General features: G+C 32.5%; 2 protein-coding genes across 8 annotated transcripts; both read right to left on the bottom strand.

Annotated features, from left to right (window-relative positions):
* Positions 1 to 2: 2 nt before the first annotated feature.
* LOC138325029 (platelet endothelial aggregation receptor 1-like) lies at positions 3 to 16,953 on the bottom strand. Of its 7 annotated transcripts, XR_011208719.1 has the most exons (15): positions 16,624 to 16,953; positions 16,187 to 16,279; positions 15,626 to 15,685; positions 12,219 to 12,425; positions 10,539 to 10,784; positions 9,010 to 9,108; positions 7,931 to 8,026; positions 6,914 to 7,009; positions 6,100 to 6,195; positions 4,780 to 4,875; positions 4,474 to 4,569; positions 3,986 to 4,081; positions 3,452 to 3,545; positions 2,774 to 2,869; positions 2,467 to 2,514 (listed from the first exon to the last, which is right to left on the bottom strand). XR_011208719.1 is itself a non-coding variant. In XM_069270384.1 (14 exons), exons 1-14 carry the CDS (start codon positions 12,532 to 12,534, stop codon positions 517 to 519), a joined length of 1,584 nt encoding a protein of 527 aa, XP_069126485.1. In that variant the 5' UTR covers positions 12,535 to 14,538; the 3' UTR covers positions 3 to 516. The 7 variants fall into 7 exon arrangements, 1 of the variants encoding a protein (XP_069126485.1); XM_069270384.1 differs by lacking the exons at positions 3,452 to 3,545; positions 4,474 to 4,569; positions 15,626 to 15,685; positions 16,187 to 16,279; positions 16,624 to 16,953 and adding exons at positions 3 to 602; positions 997 to 1,037; positions 1,431 to 1,521; positions 1,742 to 1,768 and having other exon boundaries at positions 2,413 to 2,514; positions 12,219 to 14,538; XR_011208718.1 differs by having other exon boundaries at positions 15,626 to 16,279.
* Positions 16,954 to 17,800: 847 nt separating this feature from the next.
* On the bottom strand, positions 17,801 to 25,814 carry LOC138326221 (fucolectin-like). The gene is made up of 4 exons (XM_069272346.1): positions 25,733 to 25,814; positions 19,194 to 19,403; positions 18,501 to 18,746; positions 17,801 to 17,913 (listed from the first exon to the last, which is right to left on the bottom strand). Exons 1-4 carry the CDS (start codon positions 25,812 to 25,814, stop codon positions 17,801 to 17,803), a joined length of 651 nt encoding a protein of 216 aa, XP_069128447.1.
* Between the last annotated feature and the right edge of the window lie 783 nt (positions 25,815 to 26,597).

Genomic DNA, 26,597 nt, shown 5'->3' with positions numbered 1-26,597 from the left:
ATAATAACGAATAAATTATGCTGCAATATCAATATACATGTATTACACAGCTATGTAATTGTATAGTTGGCGTACACGTAGTATCCACGATAGCCATGCAAAAATATCCATATACTTTGCGGATTCATAGATCAAGTATATCGGTGGTAGAAAACTAATTAATCGATCAACAACGCAACGGTATCATATCAATTAGTTATTACAGTAGCAAAGAAACAGAGAACTAGAGACAATAAACTAAATGCATAGCCTTTTTACAGCATAGGAATCCGATAACCAACATGTTGGGCGCACTTACAGTCCATTCTGTCTCACACAAAAGTACGTTTACGTCATTTCTTTGTTTATGAACACAGCACACTTTCTTGTGAAATTAGACAACAGTATATATATGTCCTAGCTTTATTATAGTTTTTTCTTCGGTGAATGAAATGATTACAGAAAAATCTTACGCAGTAGTATCGACGACAAATATCCGATCATATTTGTGCACTATATACGACATTAAAACTGTGTTTATGTAACCATCATTTCATACACATTGGTGGGTTCAACCTGTCGATGGTCTATGGACGTGTAGCTACTGTCAACATCGGATGGACCTGAAAAAGAATATGGAGAATATGGGAAAATGTATCACAATGGCTACTTAATAACTAATTATAAATATTTGAAGTAATGATAAAAAAATCCAATACATAACTTATGAAAATAATTTCCTTAATAAATTCAAGATAATTATAGAAACCATAAAAAAGGGATATGCCTTTTTGCATATTACAGAGTTACATCCCTTGTTAGTAGGCATAGATTGTGACATCATCATTTTATGTTCGTAATTTACGTAAGGACTGATAACTTTTTGATATGCAGATGCAGAATATCAATGCTCTATTATGAGGAACAATGCAAACATTGTGTTTGGCTAGGTTAAATGAACTGCTAACAAATCAAAGGAAACCACACACTCTTGATAAATTTCAGTTTGTATTATACCTGCACGCTTGTCAGGTGAATTCTGTTTGCTTCTTCTGTATCTAGAATAGAAAAAGAAATGTACAGTAAATAAGCAATATCATTGTATCAAAATGTATTTAATTTGGCTCATTTATGTTTTTGTTATGAAGAAAATATTTGCTTAAGAATTAAAACTTTTTCTTGAACAACAAATTGCCTTAACTCTACGACAGCACAGTTTATGCTCGATTCATCTGCATATCGGCGATAGACTGGTCTTCAAAAAGGGAATCAGAGATTACGTATTGATATTGATATACAGATGAAAGTTTATACTAAGGTACGGACGAAAAGTCGAAATGTAAACGCCTACATGTGTATCAATTGCAGGAAACGGCTTCTAGCATAGCATAGATAAAGATGGGAACGTATCTGGTAATTAGTAATACGCTACATTTTAAAAGGGTACTTACCGACAATGATATATGATTGCAGCTATCAATGCAGCAACAACTAGTCCACATACAACAGCCAAGATGACTATAACGATGACATATGTCTGGACTGGAATGAAGAAAATAATGCACAAAATAAAATACATCAATATGGGTCCAACGTATCCAATACATAGGACATCGTAGGAATATACATTATTCATGCATGAACCTGATTTTGGATGGACGGTAAGTCTTTGATGTCACAGTATGTTAATCTGTTACCAATGTCTTGTATTATATCCGATAACACTATGGGGTGATCAGATTAAACACTTTTACATTCTTACCTGATGATTGTTCGGTATTGGAGGAATCTGGAAAGATAACATTAAAGAAGAAATGCATAAGTTAAAAACAGAACCAAGCAAACAAATGTATTATCTTTAAAAATTCTCTAATATTCGAACTGGTCATTGAACAAATTATGTATCAATTTTCATAGTAGAACTGTATGTTTCACATAATATAGTTCCTATCATACCACCAGCACTGGACAAACACTGACATAGAGTCGGAATATCTGATAATCAAACAATATCATATACGTACCATATACAGTCTATAACGTAATCAGGAGACTAAGATTAAAGTCCTAACACATTTGTTATCTTTACAACATGGGTATTTCATACTCGACTCATCCGAGATATCCTTAACAACGAACGATTTTATAGGGTAGGTATACAGTAATACGGTTAATTTCTGCTTACCGATGTGATAAATGTTAAGGTATCCAGGATATATTCAGTTATTTCAACAGTCTTCATAGTTTAAATCAATCAACTAATAAGCTGGTAAAATAATAGGATTAAAGCATAAGTTAAATTATTTCAAACAATATTTTGGTATTGACCATGTTCCATCGGCATCTATCTCAAGATTTCTTATACTAGGAAGAAAATGCAAATTTGTTAATTTAAAACATAAAATATTAATGAATAAATAGACTTGCACTTACCTGTGGTTATACAATGTCCATCATTCTTTTCGCACATGTTGCTTGTACAAACGCTCGGACAGTCAGCACCACAAACGACCCCGTACTTTCCAGGATAACATTCTGTGTAGAAGATTCCGTCTCTATAAAACTTTTGTACAATTTAAGATATCATTTCGCTTATGGAATGCCTAATGAAATCATGTCATGAAATCAAACACTAGATATAAACGATATTTCAGATTTTAAATTATATTTACCTGCACTAGATGGTAAATTTGTACACATGACAGGCTAGTCAAAAACAAATTAAAAAAATATCATACCTTCCAATTAACCAAAATAAGCTGAAGAGATATAAATTCAATAATAACGTATTTACCTAAACACTGGCCTGTCTGTTGATCACAAACAAAATCTTTACACGTCACTGGACACGTCATTGAACATTTTTCTCCATACTTTCCAATTTTACAACCTAGTAGAGAAGAAACTGATCAGTATTACCGATCTTAGATATTATTAGGTTCTTAATTGAATTCTGAATAACAAAAAAAGATTTGTAACCTTTTTAGGGCATCAATAAGTATATTCATCCTCATTAAATTACCTTCAATTCGAACGTTTACTGCACTACCGGAATGAAAATAGTCACTTAATGCAAATAAACTCAATACTGATTTCATTACTTTTGTTTTGCATAAAAAGATAATGTATGGACATTTGCAATAATATTATCAATTAATTTAGGGGATATCGATCTTCTTTATAAAAACGAGAACAATATGAACTGGTCCACGGAAGTGCGCGATCAAAAACCGAACAAAAGGTTTTTTAACTTTGACTTGATCAGTAAAATGGGTATCTGTATTTCTGCTTCAGTATCTCATATGTACATAATTTTTCTTTCGTTGAGCAGATCGGATTTATTTCATTCAACAACTCTACAAATTATTGTATTATAGTTGTCAGATTGATAATTTTCTAATAGTACATAGTAGAAATAGACCAATGGATTAATTCCTCATTACATTTTTAGTGTACTATATTGACGCCTTACTTGTACATTTGGCGTTGTCCCATTGTACACCCTTTCAGGCAATTAACAGGACAATTCTGGTCACAACTATCACCATGTTTTTCGTCAATACATTCTGAATAAAAAGGAAACTTCTTCCCAATATATTATCTCTAATTGTATGGAATGTTCTTGAGCATTTGCATATGCAAACGTTGCTATTCATTGGTATGCTCAGATAAAAATATATCGTTTCTTGATATTTGTTTATATTAGATATGCTTCGATGTTCCACCATCCTCATTGGCTAATACACAGTCACGTGACATATCGACTTGATGTTTCCATTTCTTAAATAACATCGAGTCGATATTCTTATTGTGACGTCACTCCCAAAGTCGATATTGCGATTGTGACGTCATAATACCCCGACCTTGAGCTCTTCTTAAAGATGTCGAGCCCGTCTCCATGCATTTTTATACCGTGTAGTACGAAGCAAACGTTTTAAAGTATTTATCATATATAATATAAAAACTAAGGACCTCGGTTATTATAGTGACGGTTAAAGTCACATACCGGTACAGTTGCCGGTATCTTTAACACACAACCGGTCCTTACAGTTCACAAAACAGCTCTGTTCACATGTGTTGCCGAACTTGCCCGCAACGCATTCTAAAAAATCAAAACATAGATATCAGAATCGGGTCTAGAGTATGGTGAATCAGCTGTGTATGGCTGACTTATTGCAATAATCACTGGCTGGTGAGTTCAGAGTTCATAGAGGTCAGGAGCCTTATTCAAGTTATTTTGTTTAATATTTTGATAAATAAGTAAGATACTAAATTAGCTTCAAATAATCCGAACAAGAGCAAGCACCGATATTATAAGGGCCGGATCCCCTAATTTTACATGCAAACTGCGCATGTATCACTGGAAACGCTTTTAGTTTGTATGCTACACAGACGTTTAGTTTAGTCATTGCAAACAGTTATTACTTAATGCATTGTCTTTGCAAATATTGCTGTCTATAAACAATATCACATATCCTGATTGGTGTATCTAACCTGTACAGTATCCGGTGATCTTAGCGCACAGTCTATCCTTACAGTTTGTAGAACAGTCCTGGTCACACGAACTGCCGTACGTGCCGACAACACAGTCTTGAGAAAGAAAGCAACGCACACTAAATTAATCCGATAACGTTTAGGACTTTTTCGTGTCATATACATGTCAATGTAGTAAAAAATCAGTGGTAAAAACATCAAGATATATGAAGTGTTTGAAAACGATAATTAAAATTCAGAGCAAAGGGTACGGTATGAACAGTCAAGTTCACGATATAATGCTATGTATTTTATGTGACAACTTACCTATACAGTCCCCGCCGTCCATGACACACAAAGTGTCCTTGCAGTTTATAGAACAGTCCTGGTTGCATGTATTGCCGAATTTACCAGAAAGACATTCTAAAATGCATAAGTATCAAAGAAGAATCATCATAAAAGTAAAATTATATCTGATTCAAAGATAAAAAAAACCGTAAAACTAATGACCAATGTTATTTGAACATATATTTTAACAAACAACAATTTTACTGACATAACTAACACCTATCGAACATTTCGTGTATCTTACAATACGATATGTTCATTTCATGGCAATCTCGATTGAAAATATAGTTTTAGACCTAATAAGAGGTGTTAATCGGTATCGGTTAATTGATATTTAGACAATAAAAATCAAAAAGCATCTAGAAACATCAATTTAACATAACATTTTGTGTAGTTCTGTAAAGCAACTAATTGAGAGGTTTACAGAGAGCCGGACAGTTATTGGCACAATCAACTCCATACTTCCCAACAATGCAGTCTGGAAAATCATATGAAATTATGCGAAGAGGTTAGGCGGACATAGACAAATAAAGGAATAGTGCTAGAAAAGTAGATGTCCAATCATTTGAAGGATCTATCAGAGTTCACTGTAGAAAAGCAAATTAAGACACCTTCAACAAATTTTCCAAATTTGTTTTATTTATATTTAACGTAATGTACAGAAAGAAACACTTATTATCTCCCTTTTATTTGTTATTTCAAAACATATCTTTCATGAGCAAAATGAAATATGGTGAATGGAAAAATCAATCGTTGATTGAATTAACTGAAATGACACACTTCCATGTGGTTGTCCTTTTGTGTCGCATTATTCCATAACATAGACAACTATTCATAACACAATTATGTATTTGAAGTCATCCCCTTAACCGTACACGACCCTGTATCCTCAGCGCAAAGCATGTCTTTACAGTTAGCTGAACAGTCTAAGTCGCATGTATTACCAAACTTCCCGTCCACACAACCTTTTAAAAACTAACTTTATCTTGACATCTGAATAATGCAGTAAACGAGTTAAAAATAACATGTTTTCTAATGTGTCGTTCATAAACCATTTAATAAAAACGGAAAAATGGCAAAGTGAGCTGAAATATGAAATGTGCTTTCCAAACGTTATCGAACAGCGCATGTTCTCGTCTATGGAAATTAAAATACTCTCATATATGTGTTAGCGTTTAGGTGAAAGCTTATCGAAATACAATATTGCTAACATGGAAATGGTAAGTCAAATATAGCCGGATCATGTTTTTAATGAATTATTATACAACAGTTTAACGAAGATAAATCGACATCACTTACCAGCACAGTGGCCCGTGTTCGCGTCACACATTCTATCTTTACAGTTAACAGAACAGTCAACATCACAGGTATCGCCGTACTTTCCGTCAACACATCCTGTAATCATTAATCATTACATTTTGAGTTCGTTTTGATAGTACGTGTTATTTGCTGAATCCTTTTATCAGGTTTGTCGGTAAAGTTGTTTAATCACTATAGAAATCCAATGACCAAATATCATCACTGGTAGATGCTGTATGTAATCAACTTCGGTCTCCTTTTATTGAGATATTTGACTAATTTAATTGATAGGGATAAAAAGCACTAGACATTTGAAAATGACAGACAGTTTAATTCGCATTTCCATGCTTATATTTTTAACAACGTGTTGTTCAGTAGAAAGTGGACTTAAATGCACTGTCTGACGTTACATTATATCTTTAAAGTGATATCAGTGGTATTGTTTGAAAGCATTATTTCATTTTTATATCGTTATACCACCAATAAAAATACCATGTACTCAAATAAAGTTATATCCCAAGGGCATGGTACTTGATAAAACTGACTTAATCACATGTTATGTAGTTAAAGCAAGTACATTATTTTTGTAACAGACAAGTCCTATAATAAATCATTTTCTAATCTATAAAGCATATTAAAACAAAGAAACACCAAGACATGCATATATTGTGGTATCACTTCTAAATAAATCTGTAAAATATTTTAATGTCATTGTAAGTATTAAACAAGGTCCATTTTCCTAAATAATGAGTCTTGAAATTCGACATATATTTCTTCAAATATAGTGTTGTTTTGTTATTCCAGCATTACTTACCAGCACAGTGTCCCGTGTTCTCGTCACACATTCTATCTTTACAGTTAACAGAACAGTCAACATCACAGGTATCGCCGTACTTTCCGTCAACGCATCCTGTTAACAGTTTCCGTTCCCGATTTCACTAGTGATTTGATACTATATAGTTCCAATATGATATATTGATATAGTTATTATAGTATCCAATGAAAATGTATACAAAAAATATCTATGCTTTTGTAGCATGCAATACAGCTTCATGAATCTAGTTCCGTGTCTAATGAATATACTTAGCCTGAATTTCTGGTACCTCAACCGGTGAACATTCAATATCGTTTTTGGGGTTTTATTTTATTACATTATCACGATAGGATAACTCATAATGGTATAGTCCTAGTAGAATATCTACAAATGGTATAGTATATCGGTCTGACCAAGGAAAATGAGCTCAAGTCTAACACCAGCCATCAATACATACATGTATTTGTCTTATCCCAACATAATGGAAATGCCAAAACGTGTGGCTATTAAGATCTTTTGATATTTCAGGTATATTGAAATATGTATAGAAACGTTAGTTATTAACTAGGATAAAATACGCATATGGCTTTTGAAAGAATTTTGAAATAATTTAGGTGAGTGTTGAAAACCTTTGAAATGATTCAGAAACGCTTGATAAAGACCAAATAAATTAAATATGACTAGATGGGTAACAGTTTTAAACAAACCGATGTCAGCCGACATTGTAGTCTTTACAGTATACTGAACAGTCTAACACACGCGTATTACCAAACTTCCCGTCCAAGCAAACAAATCCGTCATATCTTGACATATTAAAATGACAAATTGGGCGAATAATCTAATATGCATTCCAGTTGTTTAAGAACGAGGTATTACGTAGTGTAGTTACCGATCTAAGCATGTTCACGTCTGGGAAGATTCAAATACTTTCATAGATTTGTTTGTGGTTTGGTAAACGCTTATAGAAACACAATATTGATCATTAATAGTATAGTTGGGATACGTAACATTACTTACCACCGCAGTACCCCGTGTTTCCGTCACATAGCCTATCTCTACAGTTTACGGAACAGTCAACATCACAAGTATCGCCGTACTTTCCGTCAATGCACCCTGTTAAAATTGATAGTAATTATTTTAAATTTGTTTCTATAGTTTGACTTATATCCATTTCAGTATGTATATGCTGCTATTGCAATGTGAGTACTTCTGTGATTATGACCATTGGTTATCGATACAATGTTCAGGTAAGATATATTAATATAATTATATCAATGAATGGCTTTATGTTGATGAAGATATAACTACACCGTATCTGTACATGTATATATTAGCAAATACGTAAGGCATATATTTTAATCATACAAACATATTTAACGTATCAAATTGATCAAAACATAAACAATTCCTAGTGTCTTTATCACACAGTCCGCCACTACAATTCAACTGGCAGGTATTCTGACACAAGGCCAGGAGAGCAACATATTATTTAATTGCATCTGTTTGCTTCAGTAATGCTGCCACTTACAAACCAATGAGAGATATATATGTATATAGCAATGTTTTGTTATCCAAATACGGAACGTAATTTACAACGATATGACTTGTATTTAAACGTTTTCATAAAAGTAGTACATGGTGAATTTAATACAAAATTATATTTGTAAATTATATCAAACTGAACAGGCACCTGTGTCTTTATTACACAAACCCGTCACACAATGAGCACGCGTTCTCACAAAAGTTGCCAAATCTCCCAGAAGTACAATCTAAATTGTTAAAAGGATTAATTTACTACTAAAACCACAACAGGAAGTAATATATCAAGTTCAAAAGAAAGTGACATAATTAGTTTAATTGTTCGAAATCCTCCATTTCCTAAACAGAATGTAGTCGTACTCAGAATAACCATACATATATGTATATAAACGTAAGATAGCGATAGCGAACTATAAACAAAGTTGTAGAGCTAGGTTCATCATATGCCTTTATTTTACTTTAATAATTACAAGGTACCATTATTATGTACACATGCAGGCCAGTAGTTACAAATACGAAACACTTTCTTTCCCACCATATGCTAATTATTAACTTACAAAGACAAGATCCTGTTTTAGGATTACAGTTTCCTCCGTAACAGGTCGCCGGGCATACTTGACTACAGTCACCGTCACCGTAACTCCCAGCTGGACAGCCTTCAGACAGATATTATCAGTAAAAACAAGAAAAAGGAGCCATTATTAGAGCAAATTAATATCAAATAAAATAAGTTCGACAGGAGTTATTAGAAAATGCGCTCAAAATATGTAGGTATATCAGGTATACCTTATATATTTGGTAACAAAGGTATTTGGCAGATATTTAATACGTGTATTGTATAAATACATTTTGTAATCTATATACGACTGTCGAGACGTTTTTCGACAATACACTACTCACAAACTAATTTATATAGATTTTCACTTCAAAAAGTGATGTACCAGAATTACATTATATTTCAATTTCAATAATTTGATTTTTTATACGGTCAACTCATAAAAAATCGAATTATCCAATTGTTAGTACACATAAATCCTTCATTATCGTTGATGAAACTATTGTTTGATACAATATTATAATCAAATAATCAACTTTACCGGTTTCTAGTATTGTTAATCTTATGAAACTCACATGTTCATTCAACATCCTGCAGTACACGTGACCTGCCGTATAATTGCGGTAGAAGTTTGGATTTGTGTTCTGCATATGTTGAAATGATATTTTGAATAAGGTTTCATTATCTGTGTGATCATGTGACTGAATAGAAATGAGGATATATTCATTGAATAGGTTTAAGAATTGTCAGAAAAACTAATCGAAGAAATATGAAAGAACATAGAGAGGAAATGGACGATGGTGTCGTCACGAGCAAGTATGCCGATTCTATTTCTCATGTTACCAGATCAGGTATTGGTTGTTGAAATGTCGGTAACAAAGAAGCGACGTACCGATTCTTTAAGTCAGATTGGTAAGTTATTGGATTATAATCTTCAGTTCGGTATTAGTCATCGCATGGATATATCCAAGTGAAGTTAATATCTAGGATGACGCATCGGTTGAAACAATTATGGATACAACTTTGTATCGGTTATTGAACATCGCATGGATATATCCAAGTGAAGTTAATATCTAGGATGACGCATCGGTTGAAACAATTATGGATACAACTTTGTATCGGTTATTGAACACCTCATTCTTGATACTCTGGGGGTTACTATTACTGACATCAAACCCATCCTTGGTCTATCTCATAATAAAACTAAGGAGAAAGAGTCTTACCGATCACGGGACTGCAAATACTTTAAGATTAGCAGAGAGAGCGATGCCCGTCCAACTTTAAAGCCACACTTAACCACAGTGTATCGTTATATATCGATTTTGATGTACACCAAAGGAGTAAATTACCTGTTCTGTTATATTGCCTCCTGTTTTAATATGAGACATTCCATTGGTGGATATAACGACAGTATTAGTAGAAGTATCAAAGATGGTTTAATTTACTCGGATATCAAAATACTATCAGTGATGTTTATATTAATATTTTCAAATCTTTATTAATAGTGAGATAAAATAATAGAAAGTTTACCATACACGATAACTTCACAAAGCTCCAACACGGCGTAAACACTATACCAGCTGTACCTTTTCGGGTCGTTCCGATAGTTGTACACGGTCACATACCGACCTACAGATGGACACTGGTGTGTCACATTTAACTGTACGGCTGTCGTGGTAGCACTGATGTCATGGTAACAGAGGACGCCATCTGTTGGTGATGTGGTTATGTTTGATACATACAGTTCATATCCTGCCAGTCTAAATGTAAAATTGGCTGAAATTATAACATATTAACGTTCTTATTAACGTAAAAAACGATTAAAACATTTCTTATATGCTCTATAAATGCGTAGCAGCCCTTTGTTCCATAGATAGAAAGGGCATATCAAGTAATTAGAATATTGTTTATGTGAGTTGGCTAGTTTCTTTTCAATTAGTTTACTAACAACTTCGTTCACGAGCTACATGTAAAACAACTATTTAATCATATAACGACAACCTGCATTCGTCATCAAGGACATTCCTTGAATGCGAAAAAATGTTTTTATGTGCAATATGATTTATCCCATAACACCCCGTCGGCCTAAAAATCAATATCATATATTTAAAATAAATATTTGAAAAATGCATAAAAATCACCGATAATGCATTTATGGCACTTTCAACAATGATAGGTATCTATTTTCACGGCAGGATATTTGTATTAAATGTAATTACTAGCATTAAAATCGCAGCATTCATGAAAAACATTGAGTAAAAAGCACAGGGAATTTCATTTTGCACTATAAAATGGATTTAATGAAGATTCGTTAATTGTCAGTGCTCAGAAATGAGTATTTTAACCTTCTTACAGCTATGAAAATAAGTTTTACACATGCAAACGCATACACTGTTAAAAGACAGTGCTTAGTTAACATAATACATTTGCTTAACATTACTGGTGTTTGACATAATATGGAAATGTTTTAGAACTTTTATTTTATAGATTTACCATGTGTATTGCAGGTGTATGTTGGTCATACACTATATAAACCTAAGGGTCTGTTGGTAATATTGCAGTCATGTTATCAGTAACCCATTGATGTGTAATATCTTTGTATTTTGCTATAAATCCCAATTGAAATCATGTACGAGTCGTCACTCTTTGGGGCTCAGAATAGATATATTGAAGCTACCAAATATGCATTGGAGTCCCACATATCTACACCTACACCACACAACACAGAACCTATGACAAAAGAACAGACTTTTAAATATTACATTATTGAACAAACCGTATACTGAATAATCGACGGTAATTATTTTGACAACTGGCACTGGTTCTCAACTAATTTGTTTGGGATTTTGTTCAGACTCTTGCAGTGTTTGTAATTAGTAACTACACGTAGTTCTCATTTCACTGAAAGACATATTGGGTTTTCATCATCATCACAAAATGCAATGGATAAATATTGATTTGCACGTAAATTGAACATTCTTACTTAGTTTATTGGGCCTTTGCATTTTTTAAAGATATGTTATAGGTTCTCTGTGATAGTACTACACAATGCACATGGCTTTTCCTAAACTGTTTCGTGGGTAAAATCCAAAGGTAGGTGTAACAGGTTCTTTTTCAACTCAAATGTCACATAAAGAAAATGCATACTATGTATGTACATCTGTATGCTTTATTTCCAAAAGATAAATAGCAAACCTCAAAAGAACTGACCTCTGTATATGATCTGTATACTGTCGATAGTGTTGAGTTGTCCTAGATCCACACGCCACCAAACCATCCTTCGATCTCCGGCTGTGTGTGTACAACAACCAGACTGAATAGTTGTGTTATGACATCCGTCTACTGCAGCGCTTGCCAGCCAGTAATCATTACTATGATTACTACTCTGTGCAGCTATCTTTGACAGTGCGACGTTTACTGTAATGTATCTTTGAAAATAAGCATTAGTACGTACGTATCTCAAATCATTTAGATAATGGGTAAGCATACCACTACATATAGATATAGTTCTAATGATGGTACTCATTCTTTCTAGATCGATGGCCTCCACGCTAGCCTCTGCGAGACGGTTATGGATAATTAATTAACATTCATTAATTTTTCATAGATTATTTATAAACATAATTCATGAACATTCATCAATATCTTATTATTATGTTCATGAAGTTCTTAGTTATTAATGAAAGCTAAAGACATATTCTTAGCACACTGTTTATGAATAGTCATGAATGTTTCATGGACTTAGAAAAGTTCATGAAGAGTTCATGAGAGTTATTTGATGATTATTCATAATTGTTTCTTCACGAAACACAATTAAAGTTCTGGAATCATTCATGAATATTCATACTGCCATTAACACCATCTCACAGAGGAACCTCGAAACATTATCTTTTGTCCGTAATTTTCTGGGTTTATCAACAGATCACTGCCCAAAAATGGTCATAAAAATTACTACTCTATGTAACAGTCTTGGATGTTTTCTGTAATATAACACGGATAATTAAATAAAATATAATTATTGTTGTCACATGTTGTCTATACTTTTCTTTAGGAAATATTGTCTTATTTATTTTATATACTTTGTGAAAAGGACTTCAGTACAGTTTAATATAAATCCGTAAAATTTGTTCATTGTAATGGTAATCATATTAAAATATTTTGGTAATATTGAAGAAGGCCTCAAGTGGCTGATTATATATTTCATAGAAATTTTTTTTTTTTTTTGCTCTGAATTTATTTTGGCCTTTTATTTCGGATTATTAATTTACTAGTTTTATATTTTTTTTATCTCATTATAATATTTTGGTAGCGTTTAACTATGCTATGTTGATTATGGCATACATCTAAATTTCAGATTTGTTTACCTCCAGTTGTTAAGTTGTTACTTATACCTAAAACAATGTTATATCTGTTTTACAGCGGTTGCATCATAATCATTTTGTTTAGGCCAAATGCGTCAGATATCACCACATGAAATAACAAAAGTTAAGCTTCCTATTTTACACTTTTTGTTTCACAATGTTTGACAATTTTATTGAAAGGACTTTCGATTGTCTATCCCTTGATGTTGTATTGATCTACATATCACTTAACGTATACTTAAATCTCGTTAGTAAATGAACGTAATTAAACAATCATTTCAATCATTTTCAGCTAAAGTCTGGATCCATTGATCAAAGAAAACAATAACAACCTCATTCAAAATCATCGAATAATATAGTTTTCTCGGAATAATAATCCAAGGTATGGACCCCAGTCAAATGCTATAATATCATGTAATGTGACGCTAATTTTTTATTGTTATATCAATGTATAAAAAAGGGAAATATTTATATACATTAGTTTAGAGTGTAGGGCGGCTTTTTTTCCAGTTCCTTCAGTTTCTTTATTTCTGCGACTACCCCGTACGTATTTGGTTGTGACTCCTTTGTTTTTTATTATGTTAAATGACTTTATCCTCTACATAATCATTATTTTCACTTTTACATTTAACATTTTAAGGGACAATTAAGTACTTTAAAATTTGCATATCTATATCGAAAAAAACCCAGTTCTAATGGAAATTAGATAAGTAGGTATTACTGTGATATGCTAGAAAAGCCCACTGTAGTGAATGTTTGTAGAATGTTCAATCTCGCTTGCAGTCCGGCATTACACATTGTGGTCGGACGTCTTGTAGGCCGAACCCTGGTCCTTGCCAGTGTATAGTAGATAACTTTTAGTCTAGAACTACTCAAATCGCTCATACAGTAGTGTTTACATTACTAGGTGCATGTTCTTATCTAAACATAATTCCACCAACTCCTCAGTGGGTATGTATTGCATTTGATTAACGTACGTGACTTTGACTCGGGTATGGGTACAACATACATGCTATACATGTACCTGATTAATCGTATTGATCAAGGATTTGGAATTTCAACGGTATTAATCAAATTACTTCACAATGACGTGTCGTTAAAAAGCTTCAAGAATAGAGAAATTTTGAAAAATTGATCAGATGTATTTATCTTTAATATATTTTTGTATAAACAGATAAAATTAATAAATGAAAAACGCACAGTTCGGTGATATTTGAAAACAGAATATACTAGGAGTTTTTACTTATCATGTATAATATTTGATTACAGAATGAAGACTTTTTTGAAAAATAAATTAAATTCGACGTTGAATAGGACGGTAAACAAAGTATTAACTTAGTTTGGTGTTTACATTTATATTTGGTTATTATATGTATGCGTACTGACTAACTTCCCTATGTGGCGTTTGTGTACATGTCTGGTTACGTAATACAATATCACATTAACTGTGAATCTATTAAATTGCAATCTCCAAAGTGTGTCAGGTTTCCGACATGTAGACTACCCAAATATGTAAAACAATTATAGCCTTACAATTCAAAATATCTACAATAATTATTTGAGATCACAATAACCTCAGTTAAAATACATTTTAAACAACACAGTAATGTTTTCATATTACGTTGTTTCTCTGAAAAATTTGCTTTATTACCTACCTTCCAATCTGACTGTGGACAATGAAACAACAATTATCAGTAAAATGCCTTGAGTTTGTGTGTATCTGTACCTTCTCGCCATATCGTAACGTAAAGCCAAATATATTGCTACTAGGAAGTAAACTATTTGTGTATATGTGTATGTATTTCTTGTAGGAGATCAAATCATGAGTCAATATCTCCCATATCTAGCTCATATTGTGTTCTGAATAGGACATTGTTATACGATTGGGATTTGGTACGTGGGCTTATTTTTAAATTGGATGCTAGTATTGGCTACCTACCAGTGCTGAATGCGTGACGTAATCCTTTATTTACAATCTCAATAATTAAGATTTGACAACATTTGCTCGTATTAGTACATCAGATATAGATATCACACATTTCCAGCTCCTTACTGTTTTTTTTTAATTTTTATTCTAATGTAGATAACGCTGAGTTATTCAGAATTTACACAAACAATGTTTGCTGTTCACTGTTTAGCCCGTCTTATTTTTCTCTGTAGAATTCGTATTTGATCAATCATTTTGAGTGTATTGCTAACAGCTATCACAGGTTATCCAATAGACCTATTTTAGTAACAGTGACCATTGAGGTTTACCTTTGACTCCAAAATCAATCCCGAGATATGTGTCCTCATAAACTTCCATTGTATCAAATCCTACAAAAAGAAATTAATCCTTCTTATCGTCTGAAAACAAAATATTTGCCATTTTTTTCAGTAACACTGGCATTTGTAGATGATCTTTTGACCTCAGAGTCAATCCCAAAAAGATATGTCATCAGAAAATATGAAGTTTCATGGAAACCATGTCATCTGGAAACCTACGTTTGTCAAAATTGTTTTATTTTTGTAATATTGACCTTTTTAGTTGGTCTTTTGACCCTGATATCAACTCCTAGCTGTGTAATCTCATAAGCTATCATTCCTATTGCAACTATATATAATATTTGATTCCATTTATCAAAACTCGCATGCAACTGCAAGACTCTATATGCACTGATAAATACCCGTAAATATCTTCAGTTGATTAATAATCGAAACTTGACATAATGTTTATCCTCGACAATTATTAAAACTGATTTTATTTAGACACATATCCTTGATGAAATATGAAAGTATATATAATGTGCCTATAATAGGCATGAATGATAGACAAACCTGGTAATTTTTAATCATCTGCATAGTTTATTTTGTCTACAATGGCGATAATCATGGTTCGCATCAAATAATCCTGATGGCAGATAACCATATCTAATATAAAACGGCAAAAATTGATATGATAAGTTAATTTTTAAATTTAAACATTCACTACAAAATAGATCATGAGAAAATATAGTGAACATAAAGAGTGAAAAGCCTTTACATGCTTAAAATGTGTTTACGTCATTGTAATCAATATAATTATATCTTTATCTAAGCCATAGAATAGAATAATACATAAATGGAAAGTGATATTTATATTGTAAGGATTTGCGTACAGTCAAGTTCAATATTAATTGATATTCTTTATGTTTTTGTATCAATTTATAAAGCTTATCAAGTGGTAATAGCAATTGATCAAATGTCGCAAAGGACACGATGTTTTTCATACATACCTTCGTGTTATTGTATCCAGTAACAGTGACATCTAATGTTGTCAATGAATTGATGCAGTATATATAGATAGGTCTCTTCAGCTCGTTGGAAAATTAACACTCTCATGGTCACACAAACCATCTCAACAGAACGGTTAATACAGTCATACTGTATCAGACACTCTCGTACGAATACAATGAGACACGCTTTACGAATACACACTACACAGACATATAACAACAAACAACGTATTTAGATAGAAAACATACGAGTAACACGACGTAACAGGATGACGAATGCATTTTCAATATTTGGTTTGATTTGGTGCCATATATATATTCAGTAATAATTATCATGTTATTATAGTATATATCTATATGTTATTTAAAGATGATACGACGCCGTAGATAGGTAATTTGTATCTTAAGAATAGGAGCGGACGCACTGGTATAATTTTCTTCAATTGAACAAGTTGCTTGATTTACACTATTACCTTAATTGAAAATTTTGAGTTTTACCGCCGAACAAGAGTATTTTACATAATTGATAGCATTTCAATAAAATCCTAATACCATGCCCATATGTAATGATGTTACTCATTGTTCAAAAAACAATGATATAACACACAGTTTTCTATGTATTTTAATTTGTTTTAATTAAAAAATACATATATGTATTGTATGCATTAAATATTAAATCATCTAAACGACAATTCTCCACTAGCGATTTCGCCATGTTCTGGATTGCTCTACAGCTATGTGTAATATTTTTTTTATTAAACATCAATACTGTTCCAATAATAGATATCGTTTACGCACTGTTGTCAGCGGATTATTTTTAATTGTTAAAATTCACATTATATGAAGATAAGTAAGTGTATATATATCTTGTATGTTGTAACATTGTGTTGCCAGCAGAACAGTGTAGTGTAGGTCTAAAAAAACACATAGTATGAGATATCACATTCATTAAGTATGAATCTTACAATTGAAAGCCAAGCATCGAACTATGAAATTGAAACAAATACTTTTGGTAATTTTTCGTTAAATAAAAAACAGAATCAACCAACGTCGTTGTATAACGATAGCGTTGTGTAACATTTACTGTCCTTCAAATTTGATATGCCGAAGTGGGCCAGTACTTAATAGAGATGAAGGACACATTGAACGTTCCCTAGTTACCATTGCAGTAGTTATACTATATGTACTTACACAGACAAATCCCTGTTTTAGGATTGCAGTTCCCTCCGTAACAACTCTCCGAGCATACTTGATTACAGTTGTCATTGCCGAACATCCCAGCCGGACACCCTTGGAACAGAAACAAAGACACCAAAACAATGGTTATCTTTTTACTATATTAGATAAATTCATCTGATCTAATCGTTAGCTATGATGTAAAATTATGTATTTTAGGCATACTCATATTCTTTGAAATCACTTGAACATTCACTTAGCAATTGGCAATATTGAATAAACATGTCTGTTTCATTAATAACACTGGGCGATTTCTGTTAGAATAAAATACCCACAAATTAACATTTACCATTATCGAGTGTAATTTAATTACTATTTGCTGGTATAAAATCATATAGAAAAAAGCATTTACATAAATCATTGCTAAAGATATATTCAGTATAACTTGAGTTTAAGGCCGAATTACAAATGAAAGCATGGTTACCATTATCGAGTTTCAATAACTGTTGTACCAATGCAACTAGGAAATCTTCATAAATATTCTAGGTGTGTTAATTTTGACTACATAATATGTATATCTACAAAAAGTATCGATATCGATAGAATCAATATGAACTTATCGTTTTGAAAATAGTTACGTGCAGTGAGATTTGATTGATAAAGTAGTATATTGCTGAATAATGATATGAGGAAAAACATACCATAAACTAGCACTTCACAAAGTTCCAGTATAGCACTGTCATCATACCAGTTGTACTGTTTCGGACTTGTTCTATAGTTGTACACAGTCACATACCGACCTACATACGGGCACTGGTGTATAACATTCAACTGTACATCATCTTTTGTGATACTGGTGTCAAGGTAACAGAGGACGCCATCTTGTGGAGAAATTGTGGTGTTAGAAACGTACAGATGATACCCGGCAAATCTGATCTGCCAATGCTCTACAAAAAGAAGAAACGATAAATAAATTATAATTAACACCCAGTAATCTTGATGTATTAAAAGGACCAACACTAAATAAAAGTAAAATTAGAAACACATTGATTTTTTTCGTGAAAATTAGAAACACATTGATTTTTTTCGTGAAAAATCGAGTTATACATTATGTGATCTCTACAACGCACCTCGAACCCAGTCCGGTTGTATCAATAATATTGTAACATAGCATAGCATGTGATAAAGTCATATTACCTACATACTACGATTTTATTAATACACTCTAATTTTAAAAATGTATATTCTGCCTTTGCACACAAAAGAGTTATGATACACGTTGAGTGTAACGTTATCCTTTTCGGGGAAGATGACGTAAATTTCCTTGACAAAGTAATGGCATCACAATGGCAAATATGCAAACACAAAATTGATGAAATAAATCATAGGCTTACCTCTGTATATGATCTGGATACTATCGATAGTGCTGATTTGTCCCAGATCGACACGCCACCAAACCGTATTGGGACCACTGACTGCTGTGTGTGAACAACAACCAACCTCTAAAACTGTGTTTTTACATCCATCCACAGCTGAACTGGCAGGATACCGATTGCTGTAATAATTACTACTTTGTGTAGTTGTCTTTAAGATAGCTAGGTTCTCTGAAATAACAATTAAAATGCATATCTGATGAGTATGGCTGTTTTATCTATGTATATTTCTGTGCGCAAAACCACTGCTGTAGAGATAAGGTCATTTGTAAACACTTTTTGTAAACTTATTAACACTTTTTAATATTGATGAACTTTTTATTTATTTCTTTCCCCCTCCTCCTTTCCATCCCCACCTTACGCTAATACCACCGAAAGTGTTTATATTCGATCAAAGTAATGAGTATAGGTTGAATAACGTTTTGTTAAGCATGTAAAATAAATAAATATTTATTGTTAGATTATGATAGTAGTTCATAATACAAAATGTACTGTGATATCGTTGCCAAACCATAAAATGTGTATTTTAATTTAATCATGGGCACTTGCCCTATGATATTGATAAGATTGAGTCTTAACCACATATTAAATGACACATAAAATTTTGGATTTATTTTTGTCTTTTGTAACTAGAACAAATATCATCAATATGTCTGTCTAGATATTGTTTTATGTCTAAACTTCCCTAAGCTTGCTCACCTTATACTGAATCATGATATAGCAAAACGGTCTAAATTATCTTCAAAAATAGAATAAAAAAGATAGCATTGAATAATCTAAAATAACAATTACCAGTCAGTTTGTTTTATATTTATATTGTATTCAAACTTTTGTTCTATTATCTGTTCTACAACATTTTCCAGAAACAAAAACATCACCTGTTGATTTTTGTATCTATTATCATCTTTAGTGTAAAACTTGGGGGAAATAAAGTAGTAATTATAATACATCAATATTGAACACATTGTTCCAACTGCACTATATGAATTCCGGAAATAGTGATCGCCGAAGTGAGAGATCTTGTTGAAAAGAGTGACACTGTTCCGGTAAAGGATTAGTTTGTGGCATATTATCACTGTAACAAAGATGGAAGTCAAACAATTAGTGTATTTGAACACTAACAAATGCTAAAAATAGAAATATTAAAATAACAACGCTTATTAACACGTTGGAATATCATGGTTTGAAGTCGCTTAGTTATTCGTAGATCTTAATTCAAACAGGATATGTGTGGGGTTTTTCCTCTCGATTTGGACATTTCTTGTTTAAAGGCGTGCATTTAATATATCAGAGATTTATAAGGAATGTGGGCAGTGTTTAAAATAGCACCCTTAGACTTGCACTATTATGGTTTACAGCAATTTGACTGTATGTTGATTGCGAATGCGGAAAGACGCCATACAGAAGCCTGCAGTGAATATAATCCAGACACTATTTTTACACCAATTATGCTTTAGTTTTCCTTAATATGTTCGATCTGTATAAAAGTTTTGTATTTTGCCATCCTATGAAGTATTAAACTGTCTTCTAGCGCACATTATGAGATGATTGTCAGCAAAGCTATGGCATCTATATAGACCTTGGATCCCATAGGAAGATAGTTAATTACTTACATTTACAATATTAACTCATTTTGAGGTTTCTGCATTTTTGCATTAACATTGTTTGAATTGGATTAGAAAATCTGTTTATCAACCACAATTTAATTGACAAGATGAAAATTTTGACGGCGATCAGTTGACGTCACCATGTCAACATTAATGACGTCTTATGGTCTCGTTTTGGTTGTCAGTTATGCCAACAAAGACTTCACTTTGCCTTGGTAAGTTTATATAGTATAAATTGCAAGTGAATGTAAATATTTGATTATATCATCGTAGCTGTTGTAGACTTGAATGAAGATGCCAGTGACTAGTTGCCGATTGCATGAATTAAGAACAGGATACAAACATTTATCATATCATACCAGTCGCATATATTACAAAAAAAGACAAAAACAATGACTGTATTGACATGTGATGCAATATTATAAGCGTTTATGATCATTTAAAATAAGCCCAAATATCGGTTCCTTAAAACCTTGTTTTCAATGTTGCTGTTTTATTACAGACGTCTTGGATGGGTCGGGTTTATTAGTTTCCTATTTAAAGCCATGGCCATGTAAGAACACGCAATGTTTGTTGGTGGAAAAACGGAGTACCCGGAGAAAAAAACACCGACCAGCGGCCAGTACCTGGCAACTACCTCACGTGGGATTCCAACTTGCGACCACTCGGCCACCTGTATTACAACACCTCCTGTTTAAGGTAGGTTTCACCCAACCAAATGAATATGTTTTTGTAGAATTCGATAAACGGAAGAAAAGATGAAAAAAAACATATTAAAAGTACCTTGATTTAATTTTTTTATGCGTATCAGATTGCACAAATGTGTCTTGCATACTAAATTAAAGGAAATCCTTGATTTATAACGATATCAGACTGACTGGATAGTATGGAAATGAAGCTGTAATGGATAGGGTTGTCGAAGTTTGGCACATGCGCATTGTTGCGTACTAAAATAAACAAAATGGCTGAATGAAAGCGTGTGTGATAAAAAATGTATCTGAATCAGCAACAAAGAGGAGGAAATTAGAATGGAATCGGTAACACCCTAGCATATAACCAGAGAATGGAGGTCGGAGATTGCATATAGCAAAAGAAGAAACAGAATCCACATCTCATGCGGAACTAGCCCAGATTCTGTTTGACACGTGTTGCACGTGGTGAGTTAAATTTCAACACATATGCCACCGGACATGCAGTAGCAGACTAACTATTATAAGTTTGATGTACTAAGCTAGGGAGCGTATGTCAGTAACATGAAGTGTTTTAGATGATCTGATATGTATAAACAATCAATCGTCTTCGATTTGTTGTTGTTGTTGTTGTTGTTTTTACTAAAGAAACCGTGTCATGACTGTCAATATCTGAAATTTTGTTGCGCGCTTCCGTTTGTTGATGCGGCCTCGTTTTGGAAAAAAAACACGTCATGTTCTATGTAAAGCTTGACTTCGATCTATTTTTAGGGGAGTATTTTCCTGGTCAAGCTTGTTCGCTGTGTGCATTGAAAATGATCTGAAGATGATATCTATGTACAGGATAATTTTCAATTTCGCAGTCATTGTATTTCATTGAGCGAAACCTACCTTTAAGGGCTATTTGACGACACTATCGCCATTTTGGAGGTTGTGAAACGTAATTTGTAAAAACAAGCTATTAACTGCACGGAATGCTCTAATATTTTCCCAACTTCGTTTAAAATGCATACATAAACGTTGCAACTCGACAGCTATGAAACAATGACTTTGTAACAACAATAATCTAACTTTTGTCGGTGTTAGGAACTGTTTGAAATTCATCATAACAATGCAAATTTGTAAACAAATACTCTTCCAGACATGTTCAGTTTTATTGTGGTTACATGTATTTACCGAATTTTGTTTTATTTTTTTTTTTTTTTTTTTACAAATACAACAGAAACTATGTCAGTCTGGAGGAAATCCTTTGTCACATCAAATGATGACATTTTCCCGATAACAAATAACGTAAATACCTTGCAATCAACACATGCCGGCATCCACACTTCTGTGTCTGTCGTCGGCATGCTTTTGACTTTCTCATTCTTCTCACCATCTCACCACCGTTTAAATCCTTAAAAATACTAAGCCACGGTGGGTGTTCGAAAGGAAATATCCAGTAAAACGACTAATCATAGCAACATGTTTATTTGTCATGTTTTATTTATTTTAACTTAACATTATTTTAGCGTCTAATGTCAAACCGATATGAGTGTATCGATAACACATGATCTTATTTTTTCGATGACATATTGGACAGCCATTTCCGGTTTACGTACTTTCGCTTTTAATATTTTTACAAATTGTATTATTGGTCGTAGACTAACGGATTTTAATGGCGAGACATAATTTAATATGACAATTGACTAACAAGTATATGTTTGTCATGCATAAATTAAGCAAACAATCACATGCCATATTTCCCAACATTCAGCAGAAAATGTTAAGCTTAACGTCAAAATGACAGAAATGTAACAGGTGCGTTGTTGACATTTCCAAGGGTGTACCACAAGTCATGATTACATATAGAAAATGTAGGGCGCAGTATTTTTGTGTTGCCCAATAAGTATATCAATACCATCATCGCTAAGAGACGAACACGTTGTGTTAGTGTTATATCGGACTGAAGAAGTCCCTATAGTGGCTGAATATATATTCCATAGACATGATTTTGATTTTACTTTGAATTTATTTTGGCCTTTTATTTCGGATTATTAATATACTAACTTTATACGGTTTTTACCTCATTATGATCATCGCTACTACTTTAGAAAATACCCCTGCGAGATGGTATTCATGCCATCATGAATATTCATCAAATGACTCTCACGAACTCTTCATGAAGTTATATGAATCGATGAAACATTCATGATTGTTCATGATCAATGTGTCTAGAATTATCCATGAAGTTTTATGCATGACTGATATTCATTAAAATTCTTCAAAATAAATAAAAATGTTTTCATTCATTTTTAAGAATTTTAATGAATATCAGTTATGCATAAAACTTCATGAATTATTCTTGACATGCTATTTAAAAAAATGATGAATTTTAATGAATATCCACTGAAGTCACATGACTTGTCACATGATCACATGAGTCACATGACTTCTATATATTTCCCGCCAAAACATCTATTCATCTTAAAATGAAAGATTTGGCACATTAATGAACAGATTATTCCATTCCTGGATTTTTTAAGCACAGATGAACACTTTCAGTAAAGTTTGATTTATCTGCAGTTCTTTTTCAGCATGAAATTGTTGCACACTACTATTGCTATAGTGTTTTGTGCATAGATATTTGTTGGTGGAATTTTGTCAAATGTTATTGAATTAAATAGCCAATATGCACTATCATGCTTTACAACTATAGGTTTATTTTGGACAAATACTAAATTCAATTTACTTGGAATGTATTATGCTGCGTATCACTGAAAACAGATTATCACTTATCTGTGGCAGTATTAAAATATAATGAACACAGTAAACTGTTAGTGATTTCATGTTAAACTCTTCTGGTGTTGTTTATTAATATATGGATTATACTTATTGTCATAAAAATTTGTTTCATCAAATATTGAATTAATTCCAATAGAATTGTCATATGGCTTCTCTATGAAGTTTCATGAATATTCATGAATTGTTTGTGCATACTGCTGCGAGTGGTAGTTCATAAATAACTCATGAATTATCATGAAGAAACATTCATGATCATTCATGATGGTTTTAAGTTCATGAATATTCTTAAAATATTCATGGACTTTTATGAATGCTCATGAATGGGTTGTCCATGGATGTTGATGATTTCATGAATAAAAAATGATTCATGAACGTTCATGAATTCATGAAAGAAAGGATTCATGAATGTTTATTAAATAGTTTTCCTAAATTATTCATGAAGTTCTTTGGTCATGAATTACATGAAAATATTCATGAATAATTTAATATTAAGCTCAAGTTTAGGTCTGTTATTTTAGTATATGGTGTTATCATTAATTTCTAAAAATAAATGAGCAAAGATTAAATAAATGATAGGATAATTATTGACATTTTAGACCGTACAATATAGTGGTGCTCTTTACTTCATTTTAGACATATGGTGTGCTAATAATTGGAATTCTTAAGTTAAAAGTCTCATTTCAGGTATTCTGCATATACCTGTATACAACTGACTTAGTCAAAAGTCCAATAGCCCTCAATACATTTAGTTTAATATATATCTGTGTGATTGTCTTTATGTTCACGTCCGTAGCTGTATTCATTAGAATAAGGCCCTCACTTGTCAGTTATAATGACGCTATCGAACGAATAACCATTCACAATGACATTTTCAACTCGATATCTAACCTATTATACCCGTATTTCAGCAGGTTCGAGTACCCAAATTTGGTTTGATACAATAAACCTATATACATTAAAAGTCACAATTACTCTTTCGTACCTATCGTTTTTTTTCATGACAGTCATCGTTAGTTTGGATTGTAAAATGAAAATTCTAGATCACAGATTTTAAAAGTGTTTCATTCCTCATCCTGCTTTACTATTATGGTAAAACAATTCGTAATGCAAACTCTATTGAAAACATCTGTTTTGTTATTCATTTTCTGTATTGCCTTAACCATATGATGTTGTTTGTAACTGACCATTATATGAAACCGTATTTTCTCCATTGTTCTTAACAATGTTAGTAATCACTTGTGTTTCTTAATCTCCGTTGTCACTGTGTATAAATATGCATTTAAATGGCCATGACTTCACATTTGTAAGATAATGTTAAAATTTAAAGGAATGGATAGCTCCATAAATTACACTGTTCTCGGTGTTGTGGGAAAAAAAATTTTCAATGCAGCATTATGGTTTTTTTATAGTTATTACATACCTTCAGATCTGACTGCGGCTAATATGAAGACCACGACAACGAGAGAACAATTTCTGCCTTGCCATTTTCTGCTCGTCGCCATCTCTCAATTTTTAGAATATCGAGGTTATCGATATAAGGAAGTAAAACGATTCTTGTTTTGTATCTAAAGATCTCTACGGGACATATAAATGATTAATGGGTATTGAAGTACAGTTCAACACATGACTGAATACGAGAGACGGGTGCCTGGTGGTTAATCAAACATGTACATTGTATATTATATATATATGTAATATAAATAGTATTACATGTAGCTCTTTGTTGGACACTATGAAAGGCTATACGTTAGCCTGCATGCAAATGTAAGCTTGCACCGGTACGTTTTACATATTCTCGACATTGCAGCCTATATAGGTTTTTTTTAATCTTTAAGGCTCTATTAACTTCCAAGGTAATATAAGACGTGCTAGATTTGTTGGCGAAGGAAAGCCAGAGTACCCGGAAAAAGACGCAAACCAGCTTGTGGTAGTATGTCGAGACATATTAAGCACTCAGCCACCGCGGCTCATATATGCTTAATTAGATATGAAAAATTGAAAAAAAAATGAAAGCAATACTTTTGCGAATACACGCACCACTTTTATTTGAAAAGCTGTTTCATTTATTCGTAAAGGTATTGTGTTTATTCCTTATAGTTGTGTTCTTTTTCATGTATTATTTGGCACTGATTTTCGTATGCATTAATACATTTCGTATGCATTAATACATACGATAACAAAAAAAAAAAAAAAGATAAGATTTTATTGTCTCTCCGAGTCGTCAATTATGACTTATTTATACCTCACCAACATTGATATCCTAGATCAATGAGAAACAAACATAA

This window comes from Argopecten irradians, chromosome 6, assembly GCF_041381155.1.
Source record: "Argopecten irradians isolate NY chromosome 6, Ai_NY, whole genome shotgun sequence".
Classification (NCBI taxonomy): Eukaryota; Metazoa; Mollusca; class Bivalvia; order Pectinida; family Pectinidae; genus Argopecten; species Argopecten irradians.
Note: the sequence above shows the minus strand (reverse complement) of the source record. Positions and strands in the feature narration are given on the sequence as shown.

What these genes read in the sequence shown, in the direction of transcription:
- LOC138326221 (XM_069272346.1), bottom strand. Translation starts at nt 25,814, where the DNA reads ATGGCGACGAGCAGAAAATGGCAAGGCAGAAATTGTTCTCTCGTTGTC. An exon ending in AGCCGCAGTCAGATCTGAAG is followed by an intron (nt 19,404 to 25,732) that starts GTATGTAATAAC and finishes TTGTTATTTCAG; the next exon opens with AGAACCTAGCTATCTTAAAG. An exon ending in TTGTGAAGTGCTAGTTTATG is followed by an intron (nt 17,914 to 18,500) that starts GTATGTTTTTCC and finishes TTCTGTTCCAAG; the next exon opens with GGTGTCCGGCTGGGATGTTC.
- LOC138325029 (XM_069270384.1), bottom strand. Translation starts at nt 12,534, where the DNA reads ATGAGTACCATCATTAGAACTATATCTATATGTAGTGGTATGCTTACC. An exon ending in TTGTGAAGTTATCGTGTATG is followed by an intron (nt 9,109 to 10,538) that starts GTAAACTTTCTA and finishes ATCTGTCTGAAG; the next exon opens with GCTGTCCAGCTGGGAGTTAC. An exon ending in GCAATCATATATCATTGTCG is followed by an intron (nt 1,038 to 1,430) that starts GTAAGTACCCTT and finishes TTTCTATTCTAG; the next exon opens with ATACAGAAGAAGCAAACAGA.